General features: G+C 49.1%; 1 protein-coding gene across 1 annotated transcript in view; it reads left to right on the top strand.

Annotated features, from left to right (window-relative positions):
• The window catches only part of SLC13A4 (solute carrier family 13 member 4), a gene marked incomplete at its 3' end in the record, with an annotated part of 51,632 nt that overhangs the window by 13,156 nt on the left and 12,626 nt on the right, over positions 1-25,850 (top strand). The window contains exons 3-12 of the mRNA XM_080702022.1: positions 8,520-8,656; positions 10,812-10,984; positions 11,285-11,339; positions 14,217-14,256; positions 15,482-15,553; positions 17,603-17,787; positions 20,383-20,502; positions 22,367-22,465; positions 24,766-24,867; positions 25,816-25,850. The exon at positions 25,816-25,850 is cut by the window's right edge and continues 63 nt beyond it. Of these exons, the coding sequence (XP_080558148.1) occupies positions 8,520-8,656; positions 10,812-10,984; positions 11,285-11,339; positions 14,217-14,256; positions 15,482-15,553; positions 17,603-17,787; positions 20,383-20,502; positions 22,367-22,465; positions 24,766-24,867; positions 25,816-25,850 (1,018 nt within the window). The remainder of the gene's footprint in view (positions 1-8,519; positions 8,657-10,811; positions 10,985-11,284; positions 11,340-14,216; positions 14,257-15,481; positions 15,554-17,602; positions 17,788-20,382; positions 20,503-22,366; positions 22,466-24,765; positions 24,868-25,815) is intronic.

Genomic DNA, 25,850 nt, shown 5'->3' with positions numbered 1-25,850 from the left:
TGGAAGCAGTGTCTCACTAAGTTGCTGAGGCTGGTCTTGAACTTGTGATCCTCTTGCCCCAGCCTCCTAAGCACTGAGATTGCAGGTATGTGCCACCACATCCAGCTAGACTTTTGTTAAAAAAATAAAAATTTTACTCCAGGCATGGTGGCGCACACCTGTAATCTCCCAGTACTTGGAAGGCTGAGACGGAGGATTGCAAGATCAAGATTAGCATGCAGTAGCTTGGTGAGACTGTGTTTCAAAATAAAATAGAGTTGGGGTTGTAGCTCAGAGATAGAATGTCCCTGTGTTCAATATCCAGTACCAAAAATAAATAAATAAAATCATAATATAAATAATCCTCTTATTTATGGGGGAGATGTTCCAAGATCCTGCTCTCTGTGGATGCCTGAAATCACAGATAGCACCCAGTCCTATACATATCGGGTTTTTCCTTTTCTTTCTATATGCCCAGAAGCCATTATTAAGTAAAAGAAGGGTTACTTGAACACAGCAGTGCTGTACCATGACAGTGGATCTGATAGCCGAGACCTTTGCTAAATGACTGCCGGGTGGGTAGTGTATACCAAGTGGATATGCTGGGCAAAGAGGTGCTTCATGTACCCAGCAGTGTGAAATCTCACCACGCTACTGAGAAGAGCATGTGGTTTAAAACTTAAGGATGGTTTATTTCTGGAATTTTCCATTTCATCTTTTCTGATCACAGTTAGCCTTAGGTAACTGAAACCACTGAAAATGAAATCTGCAGAAGAAGGGAGACTGTTGTATATAGACAGCAATAAGGAATCCTGTGTCTAAAGAAAGTAGCGCTCTTTCAAATTCATTGCTAACTGATGTCGCCTGCAATTCCCTAACAAAGACCTAGTTACTTCATAGACCACAGCTGCCGGCATTCTCCCTTGTCACCTCTGAATACCCGGAGCTCCTGGGAAGAGTCAGACCGCTCCTTGGAAGCTGTCACTCTTCACTGTGAGAAGAGTTGGAGGAGCCTTTCTCTTTAAGGTCGGCCTGGTTGTTGTTAGTTTGTTTCTGATGCGACCTCCGTCTCTAATGCCCTTCATCTGCCCCGGCTGGCAGAGCTGATTCCACACCCTCAGTCCCAGCCTGCCACTTTGATTTTTCTCTACCTCTTTGAAAATAACACTGGTTGAGTGTTTCCCACGCACCAATGGCTGCTCTAAGAACCCACTCGCGTTATCTTACTCGAGGCCCATGTCACAGTGGATTAAATGAGCTGTGCTGCAGTGCTCTTGCAATTACGAGGCTGGAGTGTCGGGATGCAGAGGCTCGTTAGCGTGTACAACCTACCCAAGGGGGCGCCGTCGTCCCCACGCACTAGGCCTTTCCAAGGAGACCTCCGTGAGCCCACCGCCTCCAAAATGCAGTCCAAGTCCAAGTATATCTGTCCTCTCTATATCCAGTGAGTTGACCAACTGAGAAAAACCACCCAGCAGAAAGGCAAAAGAAATCATCAAAATGCCAACAGGAGCCAGGCGTGGTGGCGCACGGTTGTAATCCCAGCATCTGGGAGGCTGAGACAGGAGGATCGAGGTTCGCGGACAGCCTCGGCTACTTAGTGAGGCCCTCTGCAACTCAGTGAGACCCTGTTTCAAAAATAAAGAATAAAAACAAAATAGGGCTGGCGATGTAGCTTGGAGGTAGAATGCCCCTGGGTTCCATCCCTAGTACCACACACACACACACACACACACAAATGCCAACAGGAATGTCACCAAATCCACACACTTTACTCCAAGGAGGATCCATGTAAAATCCACTTTCCTTTACAAATAACTCTGGTTAGAGTTGTCTAATCTCTCAGATCACAGAATGGTAATTGCAGGATTTTAGAAAGTAGGGAAAGAACTGCTGCCAGCAGGTGTCCTGACAACAGGAAGCTATAAGAATAAGACAGAAGCCTGGCATGCAGTGCAGGCCTGTAATCCTAGTAGCTGGAGTCAAAACAGGAGGATCACAGGTTTGAGGCCAGCCTCGGCAAATTAGTGAAGCCCTCCACAATTTAGTGAGACCCTGTTTCAAAATAAAAAATGATAGGATTGGGACTGTAGCTCAGAGGCAGAATGCCCCTGAGTTAAATACCCAGTCACACACACACACACACACACACACACACATAACCAGCAAAGGCAGCCGAGATGCTCAAGATGGCCAGCTGTGGACAGGTAGCCCAGTCAGGCGGGGCAATGTCGGAGCTGCCGGACTGAGGGTGTAGTCTGAGAGGGAGGGCTGGCACACATCTGGCAAGAGGCTGGGAGAATGTGTGGGCTCTGTTAATAAAGGCAGAGAGTAGGCAGGCCATTTTAGAAAACGACTGAGAAAATCCTCCCGAATCCCGGGATTCTGGTGTTCCCTGGAGGCTTCAGAATAAGCAGAGTTTTATTGTGAAAGAAAAATCAATGGGCTGGAAAACTAATGAACAACGCCACTGAGCAGGATTTTAATCTGTGAACATGAAAGGCCTCCCCGTGGCCTTCCTCTCTGTGAGCCTGCTCTGCGTGCCAATGGCCAGGCCAGGTAGACCCGGTCAGCCTTTGTGCGTAGCACTTAGTAACAGAAGAGCCACGCGCCATCCTGGCTGTCAGCACGGCCATGCTAGCTGGGTTTACATGGGTCATTTAATCTTTACAACAACCTTACAAGGTAGGGACTCACATCACCTTTTTTCTTTTCTTTTTGCAGTACTGGGGCTGGAACCCAGAGGCATTCTACCTCCCAGCTACACCTCTAGCCCTACTTTTTTAGTCTTTATTTTGAAACAGGGTCTCACTATGTTGCAGAGGGACTTGCTAAGTAGCTGAGGCTGGCTATGAACCTGCAATCCTCCTGTCTCAGCCTCCCAAGTCTGGGATTACAAGCATGCACCACCACACTGGCCATTGTTTTTTTTTTTTTTTTTTTTTCGGGTCTGAGGATGGAACCCAGGGGCATTTGACCTCTGAGCTACACCCCCTGCCCTATTTTCTTTAATTCTTTATTTTAAAACCAGGTCTCACTGAGTTGCAGAGGCCCTCACTAAGTAGCTGAGGCTGTCCGCAAACCGCGATCCTCTGGTCTCAGCCTCCCAAATGCTGGGACTACAAGTGTGCGCCACCACGCCTGGCTCATTTTTTTTTTTTTAATTGAGAAAAATAAAGCCCAGAGAGGTTAAATAGCATGGCTAGGTTACACTGCTGAGACTTGGCTGGTTCTGGAATTCTTGCTCTTCCCACTCAACTCTATAATTACAAACTGCACCCTGAGTCCCAGGCTGAGTCTCCCAAGCACACGCCAATACCTACAAGAGGGCCAGCAGGGCATGTGAAAAGGCCAGAGGAAAAACAGTACAGAGCCAGTAGTTCACTGGAGCTGGGCCTTACGCGGGCCCGGGCCTCGGCCCTAAGGGCCAGCCTCAGGACTGTGAATGATAATAAGAAATATGTGCCAAGAGACTGGGCATGATGGCGCACCCTCTGAATCCCAGAACTTGAGAGGCTGAGACAGAAAAGATCATAGGCTCATGGCCAGCTTCTGCGATCTAGTGAGGCCCTCAGCAACATAATGAGACCCTGTTCCAAAATAAAAACAAAATAGGTCTGAGCATATAGCTCAGAGGTAGAGCACCCCTAGGTTCAATGCCCAATTCAACAACAAATTTTTTCTTAAAACAGGGGCTGGGGCTGGGATGTAGCTAGGTAGAATGCCCCTGGGTAAGGAAGAAAGAAAGAGGAAAGAAAAGAAAAGAAAAGAAAAAAAGAAAGAAAGAAGAAAGAGAAGAAAAAGAAAGCAAGCAGGGAGTGAAGGAAGGAAGGAAGGAAGGAAGGAAGGAAGGGAGGGAGGGAGGAAGGAAGAAAAAAGAAAGATGTGTTAAGAAAATTCTGGTCCCAACGCTTCCAGTTGGCCCACTGGTGTGGCATATTGTCTAGTGGACTTTGGACTCTTGACAGACCTAGACTAACATCCTGCTTCTGTCCTTACACTGTGACCTTGAACGTGTTCCTTAACCTCTCTGAGCTTCCGCATTTTCATAAAGGGAGACACCCACAGCACCACAGTACCACCGGACTCTGGTGGAACTCCTAGGAGACCGCCATGGTGGCAAACCGCCCGGCCGACCGGAGGCGCTTGCCTGCCCCGTGGGCTCCCTTCTCTTCCCTTCCCTCCCAGCCTTATCTGCCGCTGAGGCCCTGAGCCTCAGTGTCCTGGAATGCCACGCGCCAAAGAGGCAGAAAGTTGATTTTTGGCATCAGCCCCAGAGAAAGTAACCCAAGTCTACTGACTCACAGGAGCACGTGTCACGACTGGCGGAGGTTCCCTGAAGAGCTTCTGTGTGCCCTCCCTGGTACACAGAGGAGAACAAAGCCTTGTTGCTGCCACACGGTGCCCTTGTGCGTCCCAGGCCTCGAGAGGGCCTCCAGGCCCTGAGTTCAGCTGTAGCCCCGGCATCTCTGCAGGGCTCACGCACCCCACCAGGGGGCACCATCTTCCCCAGGCCACTGCCCTCCCAGAGAGGCCTCCACCCAGAGGTACAAGTCTTTGGGAACTGGGGCCTTCTCTGCCCTCCCGGAGCAGGAAGGACAGTTGTCAGCTGAGGATAAGCTTGGGGACAAGAACGAGGTAAGCCGGAAGCAGAGGGCTCTGCTCCCAGGAAATGGTCACCAAGAGGGCAGATGTTCCCCAGCACCAACCTCATCAAACACACAAAATGACATTTCCATGGAGCAAGAGAGAGAGGGAGGGGCCGCCTTTGTTACCAGGTCGATATCATCAAAGTGTTACATGCAGAAAGTTTTTAAATTGGGTAATAATGAAAAGCTTAGAGAGAAAATCCCAAATTCTCCTCCCTGTCACCCTCTCCCACCCCACCCCAACCCATGCCCACACTGGTAACTTTGCATATGTATACAGTGCTGGGGATTGAACCCAGGGGCATTCTACCTCCCAGCTACATCCGCAGCCCTCTTTATTTTTTATTTTGAAATAGGGTCTCACTAACTTGCTGAGGGTCTCATTAAATTGCTAGGACTGGCCTTGAGCCTGCAATCCTCCTGTCTCAGCCTCCTCCGAAGTACTGAGATGACACACCAGGCTTACACTGCTAACTTTTTTTTAACCCAGAGACACCAAGCCAAGCTCATACTGATAACTATTTTTCTTAACCCAAGGACATTTTTACCTCTGAGCTATATCCCCAGTCCTACTTTTTCAGTCTTTATATTCAAACAGGGTCTCACAAAGTCGCTGAGGGACTCACTAAGTAGCTGAGGTTGGCACAAACCTTTGATATTCTTGTCTCAGCCTCCCAAGTACCGGGATTACCAGTGTGCACCCCCACACCCAGCTCACTGGTAACTTTTAACTGTGTTTCCTGCCTCTGCCATGAACCTCCATTTCCCTCTGTGATTTTCTTCTATTAGTTCTTTTCTCGAGGCATCACTTTTGGACATTTTCAGCTGACTTCCTAGTGTAGCAAGTGAAGATTTTGTGTTCTGACATCCACCACTGCCGCCCTCCATCCTCAAAATACACTTATATCAGCTTTTGTTACTTCAAGATCAAAATGTAACACTAGCGTGCGAAAGGTTGAGAATAGGGAGTTCAGGAGGGAGGTGAAAACACCAACCAGGTTATCAGAGACCGCTGCTTTATTCGGACCCAACCCAGCACCCTCTGGGGAGTCAGCCAGCCATGGGGGAAGGGAATGACGGGCCACGCGGCTGGAGAGTTGTGCAGAGTCCTGATTGGCCAGCTGAGTCACGTGGTGGATCTGAGGCACCAATGTTTTATAGGCATGCCGATTCTCTCTCCCGACTTCTGTAGTCTCGCTGCGCCTGTAGTCACGCGATATCTCCGCTTCTGGCTTCCAGGGTTCTGTCTCCTGTTCCCGCTGCGAGATCACGTGGGGGACGGGAGACTTGACTTATCAGTATGATTATGTAAATGCCATTTACTTCAAGGAAACACCATGTTTAACTATATTTAAATTTCCTTTTCTTTTCAATTTCATTTCTCCTGCAGTTTAAAGTGTTCTCATTTTCTCCCTTTTTAAGAGACATTTTCCCTGGGCGTGGTGACACGTGCCTTGTAATCCAGATATTTGGGAGGCTGAGAAGGAAGGATCACAAGTTCACGGCCAGCCTCAGAAACTTAGCGAGGCCACCAGTAACCTAGCAAGACCCTGTTTTAAAACAAAAATTAAGAAACAAAAAGAACCAGAGATAGATGGGCGTGATGGTCCATGCCTTGTGATGCCAGTACTTGAGAGGCTGAGAGAGGAGGATCGCAGTGAGCCTCAGGAACGTAGGGAGGCCCTCCACAAGATGCTACGTCAAATCAGAAAACGAAAATGGGCTGGGGTATAGCTCAGAGCAAATGCCACCTGGGTTCAAACCTCAATGCTGAAAAAGAGAGAGAGAGACACGCACACACACAGAGAACTTTATCCTAAAGAAATAACCACATTTATAAAGTTACCATTAAAGTAGAAAGAATATTCTTTGCTCCGTTTAGAGAAGCACATAAATTTTTTTTTTTTTTTTTTTTGCAGTACTGGGGATTAAACTCAAGAGACTTCTACCTCCAAGCTACTCTCAGTCCTGTTTTTTTATTCTTTATTTTGAAACAGGGTTTCCCTAAATTGTGGAGGGCCTCACTAAGTAGCTGAAGCTGGCCTTGAACCTGTAATCCTCCTATCTCAGCCTCCCAAGTACTGAGATTACAAGCATGCACCACTACACCCAGCTTAAAAGAAAAAAATTTAAAAAGAGAACCAACCTAAATATTCAACAAAAGAAAAATGAACTTAAAAGCAATAGAATCTAAATAAATTCTATTATGCTGCCATTAAAGTGAATTGTCCCGAGCCGGGCGTGGTGGCATACGCTTGTAATCCCCGCACTTGGGAGGCTGAGACAGGATGAACACACGGGTTCGAAGCCAGCCTCGGCTAGTTAGTGAGGCTCTCAGCAACTTAGTGAGACCCGGTTTCCAAATAAAATATATGAAAAAAAGGTCTGGGAGTATAGCCTGGAGGTAGAAAGCCTCTGGATTCCACCCCTAGTACCACCAAAATAAATAAATAAATAAATAAATAAATAAATAAATATAAATAAAATTAAAAAAATAAAGTGAATTGTCCCAATTTAAGTCTCATCAGAAAATGATGCGGATATGATGTCAAATGGAGAAAAAGCAATATACAAAGCTTCTATATACTATAAAAATCCACTTAAATATATTCATAGACATGGGGAGAAAAAATTGAAGGGATGTGCCAACATATTAACAAAAGTAAGATTAAGGACAATTTTGTCTTTAAGTTTTCTATATTTTAAAGTTTTTCATACTAAATATGTATTCATTTTCTAATAAATATGAAAATAATTTTCAGAAAAAAACAGTGAAAGTGGGATTTTGATACAAACCTAGGGTTATTTTACATTTGGCAGGGTGGGGGGGGTGATATTGGTAGGGGCATTCTATCTCCAAACTATACTCCTAGCCCAATTTTAATTTTTATTTTGAAATGGAGTCTCGCTAAGTTATTGAGGTTGCCCTTGGTCCTCTGATCCTCCTGCCTCAGCCTCCCATGAACTAGTATTACAGGCATGCACCACCACACCTGGCTATTTGAATAATTTTTAAAGATCAATATGAAATTATGCATATGTGTTTATTCTTTAAAATCAGAGTCATGCTGGGCGTGGTGGCACACGCTTGTAATCCCCACGCTTGGGAGGCGGAGACAGGAGGATCGCACAGGTTCGAAGCCAGCCGCGCTGGCGTAAGAAACCCTGTTTCCAAATAAAATAAAATATATATAATCAGAGTCATCAAGTTTAAATACAGTTGTTTTATGTGTTTAAAAAAAAAAGTGCAGAAGAGGGCTGGCGATGTAGCTCAACGGTCGAGCGCTCGACTAGTCTGTGTGAGGCCCTGGGTTCCATCCCCAGCACCACAAAAATCAATAAAAATACCTACCCTGTGGAGTTATTGGCTGGATTAAACAAAATCATCTTTGTAAAGTGCTTCATACAGTGCCTGCCCAAGGTAGGTGTTCAATACATATTATTCTAAAATAATTAGCTATTTTGGCAGGGGTGGGGGTAGCTCCATGGTAGAAGGCTTGTCCAGCAAGTACAAGGTCCTGGGCTCCATCCCCAGCACCACAAAAGAATGAGAGAGAGAAAGGGAGAGGGAAAGGGAGGGAGAGGGAGAGGGAGAGGGAGAGGGAGAGGGAGAGGGGGAGAGAGAGAGAGAGAGAGAGAGAGAGAGAGAGAGAGAGAGGGAGGGAGGGAGGGAGGGAGGGAGGGAGGGAGGGAGAGAGAGAGAGAGAGAGAGAGAGAGAGAGAGAGAGAGAGAGAGAGAGAAAGAATAAGCAGCAGCTACGGTAATCCTCTCCTCCTGCTCCGTCTTTGTCCGCCCCACATCTAAGCTGGAGTTGGACTGGGCGCGCCATCCTCCCAGCCCCGTGGGCCCGCGAGTAGAGGAGGGTGGCTGACTGGCCGGTCTCCCTGCAGGTGGCCGCCGAGTACTTCAAGAACACCACGCTGCTGCTGGTGGGCGTCATCTGCGTGGCGGCCGCGGTGGAGAAGTGGAACTTACACAAGCGCATCGCCCTCCGCATGGTCCTGATGGCCGGCGCCAAGCCAGGCATGTGAGTAGCACTAGAGGCACCAGCTGCAGAACTTACCAGGTGCCACCGGGACTCGCCAGGGTCCTGGACCACCACGGGACATCCGGGTAGCCCGTTTTCCTGCTCATGAGGATGGGATAACGCTAACATATCAACAGAGAGGTCCTGCAACCAGGGAACATAGATTGGGTACCATCGTCAGAATCTAAAGAACTCAGCTGGCACCTAGACCGGCAGGGTGGCAGGTGATAATATACAAGGGACTCAGTAGGTGACCCCATGTATCGGGGACAGGCTGGGGGAGGACAGGACGCCTTCTCTGTTATCCCTGAAGGAGATGTGGAGGTGTCTCTGGCCCACCCACCTGAGGGTCATCTCTGTATGTTGCATTTGATCATGCCCTGGCGGAGTCTCCACTCTGTTATCTACAAGGCCATGTAGGAGAGGTTCCCACCCTCCGGGAATGTCACAGCCAACAGTTCCATGTTCATCTTCCATTTGGAAGTCCCTCTTACCTCCTCCTACTTCACAGCCTTCTTGCTACATTTTATGTAAGCTGCCCTGACTCCTCTGGGAGCCAGAGTATTAACAAGCCATATTAGTCTCCAACATCAGCCATGAAGATGCATAGAGATTATGCCTTAAAGTAAGTTCTCCAAGCTGGGTGTGGTGGTGCACGCCTGGAATCCCAGAACTTGGGAGGTTGAGACAGGCGGGTCACAGGTTCCAGGCCAGCCTTGGCATTGTTTAAAAATAAAAAAATAAAACAGGGTTGGGGGTGTCGCTCAGAAGTAGAACCCCTCCTGGGTTCAATCCCTAGTACCAAACACACACACACACACACACACACACAGTGTGTTCCCATGTCCTAGATGCTCAAGTGGGGCTGCCAACTGCAGCCTAGTCCACTCCTGCCTCACCCAGCCATCATCTGGTACCCGCATTCAATCTCCTAGGCACATCACAGTATTTTCTCACATCATGGTGGGACTCTGGCTTTTGAAGACCCCTGGGCACTATCTTCAAGAGTTTTTACCCACCTGCATTTCCACTATTCTCTACCTAACTCATCACCCAGCAAATGTCTCCCCCCACACGGTCTCTTTCCACCCGGTAACCGGCGCTTGTGCCGGCCCAGCAAGCTCACGCTGCCGTCAGCCTAAGCAAAACACCACCAGGCCTGGGCCCTGCGCAGCTACAACCCACATGACAAACGTACTGTCCCCAGATTGTGCAAAGTCAAAGATTCCACCAAAATAATAAACATGGGTAATCTTCATGTTGGCTCATTTGTGGAAATGAGAACTGCATCTGTACAGCCACGTGTTGTGCAATGTTTTCAAAGTCAAAGAGGAATCATTTGAAGTTTATCTCTGTTAGTGTTCTCCCTCCGAGTGTTGACTCTTAGGTACCAGCTGGAACAGTCCCGTGCGCAGTGGTATGGGGCGCTGCTGCGACTTTGGGGTTATCCTTTCAGCATATTGACAGTGGCTTGAGCAGTGAATTGCTCCGTCTGCAATTCCAGTTCAGCAGGAGGATCAAAAGTTCAAGGCCAGCCTAAGCAACTTAGCAAGGCCCTGTTTCAAAACAAATATAAAAAGGGCTACAGACATAGCTCCGTGGTCAAGCGTCCCTGGTTTCAATTCCTGGTACTGAAATAAAAAGGAGGCCAGGATGTATCTCAGTGGTAGAGCACCCCTAGTTTTATTCCCCTGTACTGCAAGAAAAGAAAAAGGAAAAAAAAAGAACCGTGAGCTCCAAACAGGAATCTCTGTTCACTAGTAACTCTGGTGACTCCTTACAAAGCGGGGGATATCATGGTCCTCATAGAATTGCCACCTGCAAGGCCAGACAGAATCTCCTATGCACAAGAAACACACAGCACCAAGCTCCCACAGGGAGACAAGGCCCATCGCCCTGTGGCCCGTCCGCCAAAGCTACTCTTTGCTTAAGCCAGGGCTTTTTCCTGGCGAAAGCCACTAGCTCACGAAGTGTGATCCACACGTGTGACATATGTTGAAAACAATGTGCATGCAGTGCCAAGTATGGGCGTACAAGTGGAGAGATGCCAGCTACGGTTGTCTAGACTGGCCCCACCGGGTTGGTAGGAGCCCCCAGAGCACCGGCCCGGGGCGGGGGCGGGCCACACTCCACCCCGGCCATCCCTGCCTCGCAGGCTGCTGCTGTGTTTCATGTGCTGCACCACGCTGCTGTCCATGTGGCTGTCCAACACCTCCACCACTGCCATGGTGATGCCCATCGTGGAGGCCGTGCTACAGCAGCTGGTCAGCGTGGAGGAGGAGCAGCTCGTGGCTGCCAGCTCTAGCACTGAAGAGGCCGATCCCATTGGTACAGTTTGCTGGCCTTCCCCTTCCCGATGCTGCCCCAGCCTCCTCCCTGGCTCTGCTGCCAGGGTCCTCTTCACTTATGGGCATCCCCCACCGCTCCCAGGATGCACAGCAGTAACTACAAAGCCCACCAGCCTTTCAGAGCAGGGAGCGGGCGAATCGGCATGCTCCACCCCCCCACACCCCACACCCCCCCACACCCCACACCCCGCCCAGCCCCTGAGCGCCTGAACTCCAACCCTGCCCGCTGGAGTCAGCTCCCGGCCCACATCTCACCTCCTGCATTTCTTTGCCACCATAGGTCTTGACGTAAACAACAGCCAACCTTCTCTGGAGCTCATCTTTGTCAATGAAGAGTGAGTATGACTGTCTTCCTCCCAGACAGAGCCCCGCAGGCCCACCGGAGAGGCCAGGAGAGAGTGACCGTAGATAGCGCTTTTAGATGTGTGGACCATGTGCACCATCTTGGCTCCATCCCTAAGAGCCGCTTCAAGATCTTTAGGGTGGTTCCCTTCACCCCAGGAGAGGAGGAAGAGATAAAAGACCAACGCTGAATTTGTTGATACAAATGCTATGTTCAATCTCTTCTAAATTGATGTCCCTAGTAGGAGAATAATCTATTAATGCAAAAAAAAAAAACACTCACAAAATAGATGTTGCTGTAAATTCTTGGAGAATTGCAATGTATTTTATAGATATTATATGTAATGCTACTAGATTTGATCTTATTTGATATGGTAGAGAAAAAGTAGGTGAGAGGTTGGGGGTCAGGGGACAGATTGGATCTTATGGAATAGACTGGGGGTCAAGGGACAGACTGGAGGTCAGGGGACAGACTGGGGGTCAAGGGACAGACTGGGGGTCAGGGGACAGACGGGGGTCAGGGGACAGACCGGGGGTCAGGGGACAGACCGGGGGTCAGGGGACAGACTGGAGGTCAGGGGACAGACCAGGGGTTAGGAACAGCTGGTGACAGAGCCATGTAGTGGTAGAAAGGAGAAGTTGGGAAAGGAGAAATAGAGTCTCTGACATTCACAGGAGTGGATTCATAAACAGCTTATTTTCTTTGGAGATTCTATATAAAAATATAGTCTTCGAGGTATTCAGTGATGAATTGTACACAATTAAAGTTCAGTGAGTAAAGGAGCCGGGCTTTGTGATTTGCCCTTTCTGTAAAAACTAACGCTGAGTAAAATCGGCACGCGCAAGGTGCAGGGGCAGCAGGCGCCATCAGGAAACGCTTATCTTTCTCTCGCCACGGCCTGTTGGCCTGGCCTTCCCCACTCCGGGTGACATCGCAGGTAAATCTCACAGCTCTTCTGGTTCCCTTCAGATACAATGATCTCACTTTCAAATATTCAGCATCCAGTCTAGATTCTTATAAAAAATTTCCATCTCTCTTCCAAAGCTTCTCCCTCCTCCTCTGGTGCCCACACTTGACCCCTCTCAGCCCAAGCCTATGGAAAAAAAGAAGTGGGCAAGGGGAAGGAGTTGACCTTTTCCTCCCCCTCCTCCTCCTCCCCCTCCTCCTCCTCCTCCTCCTCCTCCTCCCCCCTCCTCCTCCTCCCTCCTCCTCCTCCCTCCTCCTCCTCCTCTTCTTCTCCTCCCTGTCCTCTTCCTCCTCCTCCTCCTCCTTCTCCTTCTCCTCTCTGTGCACAGCCCAGGTGGACCTGTCAGCTGGCCGTGCTCTTGGACAGCCACTCTACCCTTCCCTGGGCTGGGTTCTGGCGGTCCACTCCCCCCTCACAGCCCCTGGGTTCCGGGCCACCTCTGCTCTTGGACAGTCCCTTTTCCTGATGGTTTGAGCCTAGCTTCCTCCCCTGAACCCCACCCTGAGGAGTTCAGCAGCAGCAGCGCCCTGCTGAGCACTGAGAGCTGGGGCTGGCTCTCCTACCGCTGGTCATTTCTCTCCACGCTGGACCCCGGCACCCCGGCACTGGCTGCCAGCATTGGATCTTTCCACATGAAAATGTGTCCCCAAACTCCAAAACAAAACTCAAGTTGCCCCTAGACCTCGCCCAGCTCTGTGCTGGCGGCAGCCAGGACTGCTTGGTGCTCGTGGCCGGAGCCTGCCCTGCAGTCTGATGAGGTCCTTGCCCACCATTCCAGAGAAGTACGTGCCACCCTCTGCAGCCAAGGTGGGGAGAAGGGAGAGAAACGAAATGACACTCTCCAAAGAACACTTCTCTCCAAACCTCCGTCACCTTCTGTCCTTCCCCGGGGAGCCTGGGTGTCCTGCATGTGTGTATCTAACTCTCACCCACCTTCACAGTGGGTGCAGGCAAAGGTTGGGGGACCCGCAGACATGGAGGGGCCCAGCACGTGCAGTTAACTGCCCCCCACCCCAAGGTGAACTTGTCGATCAGAAGTTCTTCTCATCTTCTCATTCTCTCTGGTCCTTCCAAAGGTCTACCCAGGCCCTCCCTGCTCCCATCGCCTCAGATAAGCATGTCACTAGTTTCTCCTTCTAGACAGTGGCCTTGCCCGTGTCAGCCAGTGAGGACGTGGTCTGGGGACAGGCCCCCCTGACACGGGGAGGGGCTCCTGCTCGCCCACCACCAGCACACTAAGGAGTGGTGCTAAAGAATAGTGTGAATGGAAGTAGTGATATTTGTACCATGAATCCATCATCCATCATGAGGATTAACAATGTGCTAAGGAATAAAGACTGTGTGTGTGTGTGTGTGTGTGTGTGTGTGTGTGTCTGTGTGTGTCTGTGTGTGTGTGTGTTGTACTGAGGATTGGATCCAGGGTCATTTTATATCTGAGCTACATCCCCAGCTCTTTTTAGTTTTGTTTTGAAATAGGGTCTCACTAGTTTGCTGAGGGTGTCACCAAGTTGCTGAGGCAGGTCTCGAACCTGCAATCCTCCTCTCTTGGCCTCCCATGTACTGGGATGGTAGGTGGGCACCAGGATGCTCAGCTAAAATCTACATTGAAGTGTTTGGCACCTCAGCAGTCTGGGTTCAATATTACTGGTAGTATTAGTTTTGCTTCATGATTCTTGTAAAAGAATCATGCTTTATCCATACCTCTGGAGGAAGCAAGCCCCTGGCTCCAGGAATCCTTCCAGCATCTCAGAGCAAAGAAGACTCGGGTGAGATTAGTCTTCTCGGTAGGCTGGATAACCGGAGTCCGTGGTTTCAGTCCCTTCCACCAAATGCTCAAGATGGGAGGACACCTCTCATCTCCTGAAATCTGATCCACCGTGGTTTTCATCTTCTTTGTCCTAGTACATCACCTGCAGACCTCGCTTCTCTGATGCAGAGCAAGGTAAGGACTTGCGTTTTTGTTTGTTGTTGTTTCATTTTGTTTTGTTGCTGTGCTCTGAGATCACTTGACAGTTCTTCGAGATGACCCAGGGACCAAGATGGCTGGTGGCTTATCCTGTATCCCAGGAGCCTCCGTGGACGTAAGGGAGGAGAGGTGCTCACACAGGTTGAACAGAAGAAGGACCATTCAGGCTCCCAGAGAAAGCCTGGGTAGTTCTGAACCCCAGCCCTGAATTCTGCATTTAGCCACATAAAATATAACTTAGTCTTTTTTCATGGAAAACAAACACTCGGCCATCCAGACTTCAAGAGCCACAAATTCGACCTTAGGATCCCTCTCCCTTTTACAGGATCTTATTTCTAGAAGGGACGCGTTTGGGGGGTAGAGCAAAGCTTGCCTGTACACTGCTACTCAAATTCACTCCCACCCCCAAAGCCAATTTTATCTCTTCATAGGAAGTGTAAAAAGCCAAAAAAAAAAAAAAAACTATGGACTATGTTGTAGTAGAATTTTAGATTTCTTTATCTTTTTTCTTTTTTCTTTTGTGGTGCTGGGGATTGAACCCAGGGGCATTCTGCCTCTGAGATACACCCCCAGCCTGAATTTTTATCCTTTATTTTGAAACAGGGCCTCACTAAGTTGTGAAGGGCCTCACTAAGTAGCTGAGGCTGGCCGCGAACCACGATCCTCCGGTCTCAGCCTCCCAAATGCTGGGATTACAAGCGTGCGCCACCACGCCCGGCAACTCTCAGCAATTTAACAAGACCTTGTTTCAAAATAAAACAATAAAATGGTGCTGGGGTGTGGCTCAAAGGTAGAATGCCCCTGGATTCAATCCACAGTACTAAAATACTAATAATAATGATAAGAAGAAAAAGAAGATAATCACAGTAATAATGATGATGATGATGTTGATAATAACAACAACAAAGAGTTCTTCATAGCTAATAAAGTCCCAGGAAGCCGGGCTCTTGTAGGAGGACAAAGCCACATTTGCCAAGGGTCCCAAGCCTCTTCAGATGGGGCCTGCCACTGGCTGGACGGACGCTGTGAGGTTGGAGGTGGGCCTGGGCACGGCACTCTCTGACACGTCCTCCTCTGGCTTCCAGTCTCTGATTCCCATGGTGCAGAGGCGCGGGAGCCCGGGATGGTTAGGTGGTACTGCTCCAGACAGATGGCTCGCCACACCCTCTTCGTAATAGCATGATGTTCTTTGTTCCAACAGAACCTGAATGGTGTGCCCACAATCACCAGCCCCATCAAAACCATAAGTCAAGACAAGAAGCCCCCATCCCAGGTAATGGAAGCCCACCTTCTGGCCCGTCTCCTGCATGCAATGCCTGGTGCTTCTCAAGGGCACTCGTGTTGACATTGTGAGGGCACCAGGCTAGCGAGCTGTCACCAGGCGCTTTCTACCCACGCTGTGTCTGGCCTGCGTGTGCCATGATGATAAAGCATGTAGCTTGCCTGGTTTCAGCAAGCTGTTCCAGCACCAGGGCCCCCCGTCTCTCCAACTGCAGATACTGGGAGTCGGCCTCCATCAGAGGTGCTCGAACCATCCCTCCCAGGTCCTTTAGGGATGCTGGAGTGTGCGATTGGAGTATCCTGAGATTGTAAAGCAATTGCCTCTCTGCACAAATGACTTTCCAGTACTGAAACAAAACGTGGAAACCAATGAATGTTAAGCCCGATGGGAAATGGTGACCGTCACTCACAACCCTTGACTTCAAAATTTTGTGTTCATCAAAGCAGACATGGCTGTTTAATAGCCAGCATCGTCACAAATAACTGCTACCGTTTACGAAGTGCTTATTATGTGCCAAGCACTGCTCAGGACATTTTCTCCCCGGTCTTGGCTCACTGAAGTAGTGGTTCTGAACTTCATTTTTGCAAAGGAGGCAAAGAGATGAAATCATGGCCCATGACCAAAGAGCTTGGGAGGGCACACTTGAATCAGGATTCAAGTTCAAGTCTCCCTGGCCACATACAGCTAACCCCCAGTATACTTCCAGTTACAAAACAAATCTATGCCAATTAAATCTACTCTGTTGTTTTATATGTTGGAGTTGGAATATGTAAACCTAAAGAAGAAAGGACCCTGGGGAATCCCTGGACCAGGGATTCTAAGCAGATCTCTTAGCCAGCAAGTCTTTCAGAGGTGTGGGGGGGTTCTATCTTGACTTTGGCCTGCTGAGAAGATGGGGTGATGACCAAGAACTGTGAGGAACACGGAAAGGTGGCCTCTTCCCTGTTGGTTTTCTTATGACCTGACCTGTGAAATATGTGCCAAGCTTCTCTGAGTCTTATGAAGAATCAGTGAATCTGGGTATAGTAGAGTACACCTATAATCCCAGTGCTTGGGAGGCTGAGACAGGAGGGTCACAGGTTCAAGGACAGCCTTAGCAACATATTTCAAAGCCAAAAAAATTTTTTAAAGGCTTAGAGTGTAGCTCAGAGGTAGAATTCCACTGGGTTTAATGCTCAGGACCACCCCCCCCCCAAAAAAAAAGAATCATTGAGGGTGACCAGGCCTGGAAAGGTACTTGCCTCTTGAGACCAGAGATTTGCAGCCTCTGTGACCCTGAAGAGCCGTCACCTGGACCAAGCAGAGCTGAGATGACCCAGCAAGGCTGAGATTTATATACAAGGGGAACGGAAGAAGTAGAGAGGAAAGGTCCATCAGCAAGGGGGAGAAGAGTAAAGCCGCCCATGGTGGCACACACCTGTAATCTCAGGACTTGGGAGGCTGAGCCAGGAGGGTTGCAGGTTTGAGGCTAGCTACTCAGCAACTTAGCAGCAAGGTCTTCAGCAACCTAGCAAGACCCTGTTTCAAAATAAAAAACAAAAAGGGCTGGAGGTGTAGCTTGGAGATAGAAAATTCTTTAGTTCAATTGCTGGTACCAAAAAAGAAGGAGGCGGGGTAGAGGAAGGGGAAAAGCAGGGGAGGAAGAGGAGGAGGAGAAGAGGAGGAAGAAGAGAAAGAGGAGGGAGAAGAGGAAGAAGAGGAGAAAGAGGAGGAAGAATGGCAAAGGGGAGATAGAACCACACACAATAACACAAGAATCATAATAGCCCACCATTCATCAAGTGCCAGAAAGTGGTCACTTTCTGTTATAAGAGATTTACATGCATTACTTTATTTATCCTTCCCAACCATGTGGCAGAGAAAATAGAATTTCCCCCACTTAGCAGAAGAAGAAATTGCAGCTCAGACGTATGCCCAGCTTGGTAAACCAAAAGCCATCTTTCCAACCTTCCTGCTGCACCATGTCGCTCTAGCCCAAGGCTCTGGGGGCCGGACAGCCCAAGCTGGGTTGCACAAGACTCACAGATTTTCCTTTGGTAGGAAAAACCACTGGTCCTGACGCCCAGCCCCAGGAACCAGCAACTGAACAGGAAGTACAGGTCCCAGCACGACCAAATGATCTGCAAGTGTCTCTCTCTCAGCATATCCTACGCCGCCACCATCGGCGGCCTGACCACCATCATCGGCACCTCCACCAGCCTCATTTTCCTGGAACACTTCAACAAGTAAGTGATTCGCTCGGTCAACAGATATTTGCTAGGGACCTGCCCGACATCCGGAACTGGCCAAGGCGCTAAGAACAGCCCCTGTACCAAGGGGGAAGAGAGACAACCGAGTCACCCCGTTGGGTGTGACCAGAGAAGCCCATGATTCTGTTAGGAGAGCTCACCTAGTCTGCAGGGAGAAAATGCCTCCCATGAGTGATCGGAGAGTGTCCACCGGATGGACGGGTCAGCAGAAACTAGAAGAAGGGAGACTTTCCAGACAAGGAAAACAGTGTGTGTGGGGGAAGCTCCAGGGCAGACGGACAGAGCACACAGAAAAGCGAATGACAAGCTGGGTGTGGTGGCGCACGCCTGTAATGTCAGGACTTGGGAGGCTGAGAAAAAAAGGACTGCAGGTTCACAGCCAGACTCAGCTACTTAGGGTATGGAGACCGTTTCAAAAACAAAACAGAAAAACAACCAGAAAGAGCAGCAAGAGGCCAAGGTTTTCAGCCTCCTCTCAGCAGCTGAAGGAGAAAGCTAAAGAACGGGGTTTTAAAAATGCTGACAGAGATGAGATGTCCAGAGAGATGAGGCTCTGAATCTCAAGAGAAATTGTTAGGCAGAAGGCGTACCTTGGCAGCTGTGGCCACGGTGCTCAGGAGAGCCTCGTGGGGCTTTAACATTCAAGTGTCCCTCTAGAAATTCTTAACCTTTGAAAAAGGGGGCCTTCTCATGGTGCTCCTTTGTAACAGAAGCCATAGGGGTGGAGATGACTTAGAAAATGTACAGACTAGCACAGAGGACACAAAGATTAAGCTCAAATATTTAAGGAACACTTTTTTTGTGTGTGTGTGTGGTACTGGAGTTCTTGGAAGCCCTTCTACTTCTGAACTACACTCCCAGACCTATTTTATACTTTTTATTTAGAAACAGGGTCTCTTAAGCCAGCGCAGCTGGCTTCGAACCTGCGCGATCCTCCTGTCTCCGCCTCCCAAGCGCGGGGATTACAAGCGTGCCCACCACGCCCGGCCTTAAGGAACACTTTGAGAGAGGAGGAGACAGTACCACACAAGACAGCGGAAATCCAGGAGAACCTGGTGTCATTCTACCCCGGAGAAAAGTGTTTCGAGAAGAGGGGGTGGCTACGACATTTAACGTCAGTGAACGGTGATGCAAAATGAGGATGAAAGTGCACCCATCGATATGGTGACAAATTCCAGGACAGAGGGATTTGGTTAAATGGTAGGAAAAGAATCCAGATTCGGGTGGAGTTAAGGAGGAAGAGGGAGATGTGGGAATGGAAAGTTGACTGTGAAGGGAAGGGAGACGTGGGAGAGGAGGAGAGACAAGAAGAGATCTGCAGATGGAAGACAGGTAGGTGCTGGAAAGAACAATTCAGAGGAGAGGACACACTGGGCGTGGTGGCGCGCGCTTGTAATCCCCGCGCTTGGGAGGCTGAGACAGGAGGATCGCACGGGTTCGAAGCCAGCCTCAGCTACTTAGTGAGGTTCTCAGCAACTTAGTGAGACCCTGTTTCCAAATAAAGTATAAATAGGTCTGGGAGTATAGCCTGGAGGTAGAAAAGATCCTGGGTTCCACCCCCAGCACCACAAACACAAAACAAAACAAAACAAAACAGGTGAGAGGACACTGAAAAGGAGGAGCGAGCGGGTGACTGACAGAGCGGCGTCACCGAGGAAACGCGAAGGGGTGGGATCCAGAGCAGAGAGTAGCCAATCAGAGAGGAGGAACAGGAAGCTTGCTCGCTCTACCTTATAGAGTCTAAGGGGTCTCCACTCTGATGGCCTATGGCGTCTGTTACCAGGGGGCAGTAGAAGCCTTTTTAGTGGGAAGAAGAGGAAAGGGGAGGAAAAAGAAAAAGAGGTGGGGAGGGAAAAAAAGGGAAGAAGGAATGATGAAGGGAGCTTAAAAACTAATTCTCCAGGATCTAAGCCTCAGGGGCTCTTTGCACTGTGTTACTCTCCCAGGCAGCACACAACCCTATAGTTCATTTGGACTGTTTCAAACATTTACCGATCAATTGTTAAGAGTGTGTGTGTGTGTGTGTGTGTGTGTGTGCACTTAAAGATTCCAAGTCCTTGTTCTCTTATGAGCATCTTTAATGCCTGGAAACCTCACCCAACTCTAGAGCCCAGAGTTCCCCAGAACTGGCTGCTTCAATTCCCCAAAACTGTGTCCCCCAGTCAAAACTCACGTTCCTTCAGTGGTTTTATGACAAAGCTCTCCAGTCTTCCCAATCCATTCTCTGTGGTCTTGAAAAACAGGTGAATAAACATATTAGAATCTTGATGTTAACTAAATCAAACAGGCCCTGAGTCCTTCTCCTGTGTGCACTCAGGAGACTATAAACACTTTTGTAGTCTTGATTTTGTATCTCGGATGCTTGTTTAAAGCTTATTCATGATTCTTGTCTGAGCTCGGTGTGCTTACAACTCGAAAGTCAATGAGTTCCAAGCAAATGATTTCTAGATCGTGTCTTAGCACCATGTGATCATGCTCTCTCCCCTCTCCCTATTGTATGTCTTCGGAGCATTTGGCTTTCGTCCCCAAATAACTGCCTTTTCTAACCGCTGACCTGGTCTTCCCCCACAGCCAGTACCCAGCCGCGGAGGTGGTGAACTTCGGCACCTGGTTCCTCTTCAGCTTCCCCATAGCCCTCATCATGCTGGTGGTCAGCTGGTTCTGGATGCACTGGCTCTTCCTGGGCTGCAAGTGAGTCCCAGGGTCCTGCCAGCCAGGCACCGAGGCTCTTCTGTCTGACTTGAGGCCAGGGCGGGAGGGCGCCGGTAACCAGCAGAGGATGCCCCCAGGAGGATGCCGTGGCCCGACTGGGAGCCAGGCATCGTCTCTGCCAGATGCTAAATATTTGTGATCTATGCACTTCATCCTCAGCTCTACAGTAAAATGTCCTTAATTTCAACTAATTGGTTAAAGGGCCTGTCTGCTTTTTTTATTATTAAAGCTTTGAATTGGAGAGTGCTTAATGTCATTGCTCTCAACACATATAGAGTAATTCCAACTATGTTTTAAAATATGACTCCAAGTAGACATTACCTTAGGTCTCAGTGAATAGGCAAGAGTGAGCTATACTTACCAGTCATAGAGAGCCTGCTCATATTCCTCAAAATAACACATTAGATGCAGCCTCTGCAATAGTATTAATATGAATCTGCCTAGTAACCCTTTTCTTCATAGACATCGACTCCAAATTTTATCAGATTCAGGCACATAAAGAAAAGTACATAGGCTGTTTTCTAATAGTTCCTGGAGCCCCAGACTCCACTGTCAAGGAATGCTCTCGGAACTGCCAACTGATCTTACCATTCTCCTCTTCTTCTTTCTCCTCCTCCTGCTCTTCCTTCTCTTCTTCCTCTTCCTCCTCCTTCTTCCTTTTGATACGAGGATTGAACCCTGGGGTATTCTACCTCCAAGCTGTACTCCCGGCTCTTTATATTTTTTATTTTGGAACAGTCTCAGTAGGTGGCTGTAAGTGTCACTCAATTGATGAGGCTAGTTTTATTTTTTATTTTTTTTATTTTTTGGTGGTACTGGGGGTGGAACCCAGAGGCTTTCTACCTCCGGACTATACTCCCAGACCTTTTTTATATTTTATTTGGAAACCGGGTCTCACTAAGTTGCTGAGAGCCTCACTAAGTAGCTGAGGCTGGCTTCGAACCCGTGCGATCCTCCTGTCTCAGCCTCCCAAGCGTGGGGATTACAAGCGTGTGCCACCACGCCCGGCTTATGAGACTAGTTTTAAACCTTTGACCTTCCTGCCTCGGCCTTTCAAGTACTGGGATTACAAGCATGCGCTGCCATGCCCAGCTCTGGGCTGACTTCTTTTTTTTTTTTTTTTTTTTTTCCAGAGACTATTGCCAACTGATGATAGCTGACAACTGTAACTAACATTCACTTCTACCCCAGACGGGCCTTGTCTCTAGATAAATATAAATATATGCGCACATACACGTCCACTTGTGTAAACACACACACCTGTGTATGTGAGACACACAGACATGGACATTTATACCATATTACACTGATTACTGGTGTGTGTGTGTGTGTGTGTGTGTGTGTGTGTGTGTGGTGCTAGGGACGGAACCCAGAGGCTTTCTAGCTCTGGGCTACACTCTGAGACCTACTTTTTTATATATTTTATTTGGAAAAATGGTCTCACTAAGTTGCTGAGAGCCTCACTAGGTAGCTGAGGCTGGCTTCGAACCTATAGGATCCTCCTGTCTCAGCCTCCCAAGTACTGGGTTACAAGCTTGCGCCACCGCGCCCGGCTGACTTGATTATTTTACTTATGTACAAGTGGGTAGAAACAACCTCCTGTAAACGCACTGGCACAAGTACCTAAAGCATAACCCCACATTGATGTACCCCGGTAGCCCCAGTGGAAGCCCCATGAGGCTCGGGAAAGGCTGACGGAGACAGAGGCCGTGCAAACAGGAGAGGGATGGAGAGGGGGCACGGGGTGACCGGGCGGGCGGGAGGCTGAGTGAGCCAAGTGCCTGCTCTCCTCCCGCCCTCAGGAACGTGCGTCCTTACCCTTGTGCTCAATCTCCTCTCTCAGCTTTAAGGAGACCTGTTCTCTGAGCAAGAAGAAGACCAAACGGGAAGAGTTGTCGGAGAAGAGAATCCAAGAGGAATATGAGAAGCTGGGGGACCTTAGGTAAATCTCAGCCACGGCCTCCCTGTTCCCTCGGCAGAGACGGAACAGGCGACACGCAGCACAGAGGAGCTTTGTTCAGCAGCCCCGACGCCGAGTCCGGGCCGCTGTGAATCCAGCCATTGAGCCGTTCCTCGCTGCCAAAGCCACGCTGGCTCAGAGTTTGGTGGCCACCCTTCCCCTTTGCTATATTTGGAGTCCCAGGTATAGCCGTGGGTGGGGGTGGAGGCTGTTAGAGGGGGAAGCTGGAGAAAGAATAACAGAAAGACAGCGCAGCCACCCTCTTGGGCCATGCTGAATTCCTTCCGCAGTCAGGACTCCTGGCTTTGCTCAAATGGGCCACCAGAGTGGGCCAGTGGTCACGCCCAGGCGCCTGGGGGGCTGGGTGCTATTTAGAGCATCAGGCAGCTTTGAAGACAGAGGTCCAAGAAATCACCTCAGCCAGCTTTGTCAGCGTTTCCACAGTGACCCAGCAGCCTCGTTAATGCTATTTCTCTTCTTACAGCAATTGGCATGTACAACCTTGGGTAAAACAATTCTGGGAGGAACTGTAATTTTTTTTTTTTTATGTTATAGAGCTGGGCATGGTGGTGCATGCTTGTAGTCCCAGCACTTGGGAGGCTGAGACAGGAGGATCGCAGGTTTGCAGCCAGCCTTAGCTATTTAGTGAGGCCTTCTGCAACTTATGAGACCCTGTTTCAAAATAAAGAATAAAAAATAGGGCTGAGGGTGTAGTTCGGAGGTAGAATGCCCCTGGGTTCAATCCCTAGCACTGAAAGAAAGGGGGGGGGGAGAAAGAGAGAGAGAGAGAGAGAAAGGAAGAGAGAGAGAAAGTTCTACATTATAAAAGGAAAGCCAGGCATGATGGCACATGCCTGTCATCCCACTACTTGGGAGGCTGAGACAAGAGGATTGCAGGTTCAAGACCATGCACCTCAGCAATTTAATGAGGCTCTCAGCAACCTAGCAAGACCCTGTTTCCAAACAAAAAAAATAAAACGGGCTGGTGATGTAGTTTGGAGATAGAATGCCCCTGGGTTCCATCCCCAGTGCCACACAAAAAAAAGTTACAAAAGTAATTAAAGATTACTGAAGAACATTAAAAGCTACAGGAAAATATTTTTAAAAATCAAAACTGACTTGCACCCTTAACTTCCCTGTGTTAGCTATTAGCAGCTACTAACATGCTTTTGTGAGCAAAATCACATATATGTTTTTGGTAAAAATCACAGCGAACACAGTTGCGTATCTTGCCTTTCTTTGATTTGCCACTGCGCCGTCTTGATGTCCCCGAGTCATTCATTCTTCGGTGGAAACGTGATTATTAGCAGATGCATCTCACTTTAACACATGCCTTTTGCATGTTCCAACATGCCTTTTGCATGGAAGATCATTGGATAAACAACAAAATCCACGTTTCTGTTTTTTAATGGGCAATATGTCTTGTCTTAGGTGAAAGGAGTGGCCAAGCTGAAGTCTCCTCATGGACATGGTCACATGGTCCCAAGGGGTGGTACCCATTCCCACTCTCACTAGTACAGGGCCCGAGGGACCCAATTAATACATTCTCCCGGCAGGCTGTCGGTAAAATCTTTTATAAATGTGTAGTACTTGCTGGGCATGGTGGCGCACGCTTGTAACCCCAGTACTTGGGAGGCTGAGACAGGAGGATCGCAGGTTCACAGCCAGCCTCGGGCACTTAGTGAGGTGCTCCGCAACTTAGTGAGATGCTGTTTCAAAATAAAGAATAAAGAGCCGGGCGTGGTGGCGCACGCTTGTAATCCCAGAGCTTGGGAGGCTGAGACAGGAGGATGGCACAGGTTCAAAACCAGCCTCAGCTATTTAGTGAGGCTTTCAGCAACTTAGTGAGACCCTGTTTCCAAATAAAGTATAAAATAGGTCTGGGAGTATAGCCTGGAGGTAGAAAAGGCCCTGGGTTCCATCCCCAGTACTACAAAAAAATAAAATAAAATAAAAAAATAAAGAATAAAAACTATGCCTGGGGGTGGGGCTTGAGGTAGAATGTCCCTGGGTTCAATTCTCAGTACTACAATAATAATAATAATAAATGTATAGTTCTGTGTTCTTTCCCTTCCTGACTAAATTTCTCCAGAAAACAAGGCAAACGCCCTGTTCCCTGGCACCACTGGGTCGGTCCTCTCCCCGAGCCCTTCTAGTGATGAGTAATAACCGCGTTCATTGTCAAGTGCTGGAACCCAACACAAGGAAACTTCCAGAAATAAGGCAAAAAAGCCAAAAGAAATTTCCCTAGTTCCTGGCTTTTCTGTTTGATTTTTTTTTAGTTACCCTGAAATGGTGACTGGATTTTTCTTCATCCTGATGACTGTGCTGTGGTTTACCCGGGAGCCTGGCTTTGTCCCTGGCTGGGACTCCTTCTTTGAAAAGTAAGTGACTCTGGGCATGGTGACTCCTGCCTGTAATCCCAGTACTTGAGAGGCCGAGATGGGAGGATTGCAGGTTCGAGGCCAGCTTCAGCAACTTATCACGATCCTATTTCAAACTAAGAAAGGGCTGGGGATGTAGCTCAGAGGTAGAACACCCCTGAGCTCAATCTTCAGGAGCAGAAAAGAAAAAGAAAGTGATATAGTTTCTTCCTGAAGAACCAGCCCTCACCCCGATTTCCCAAGCGGTAACCCCTGGGGCTCCTCCATCGCTCTCTGAGAAACCTGTCTTCCTGGGGAAGCGGTGGTACACTGCTTCCCTCCAGGAAGGAAATCACAGCGTTCTGAGCCCCAGTCTGGGGCTGGGACCCTGTGCTGCCCCTCACGGGCTGTGTGACCTCAGCCTTCTTACATAAGCTCTCTCACAGGCTGTTCTGAGAGTTAAAGGAGAAAAGACTATACAATATCAACTATAAAGAGACCGTGGCCATGGAGAGGCAGAGGAGGAGGAAGGAGAAGAGCAAAAGAGATAGACGGGGTTCCGGGCCACCCCTACAGATTCGTCCATGGGCCAGGCCACAGCCCTCCTTGTGCCAACCCCCATTGGAGGAGAGCCACGTGTGGAGGCGTGGCCCCACAGGAAGGAAGAGCATCTCTCTGATCTTCCTTATCTAAGCAGGTCCTGGTGCTCCAGGACTCAGCTCAGCTGCTGGGCCAGTGTGGTCACATCACAGCGACCCACCTCCCTAGCCAGGCCCGGCCTCTGGACATTAGCCACGGCCCATGAGTCCACTGGGAAACAGCACCGCAGCAACAGGCAAGAAGCCAGGGTGCTGTCACCTCTAGACTAGGTCCTAAAAAGAGGCACTGTGTTCAGACAGACAGTCCTGAGGCTCGCGGTACCCTGGGGGGTTCCCAGCCCTCCTCCCCCACGCTTGTTCTCTCTGCTAGGAAGGGCTACCGCACCGACGCCACCGTCTCCGTCT

The sequence above is a fragment of the Muscardinus avellanarius genome (assembly GCF_963383645.1).
Source record: "Muscardinus avellanarius genome assembly, chromosome: 9".
NCBI lineage: Eukaryota > Metazoa > Chordata > Mammalia > Rodentia > Gliridae > Muscardinus > Muscardinus avellanarius.
The sequence above is the reverse complement of the archived record's forward strand: the minus strand, read 5'-3'. Positions and strand labels throughout refer to the sequence as shown.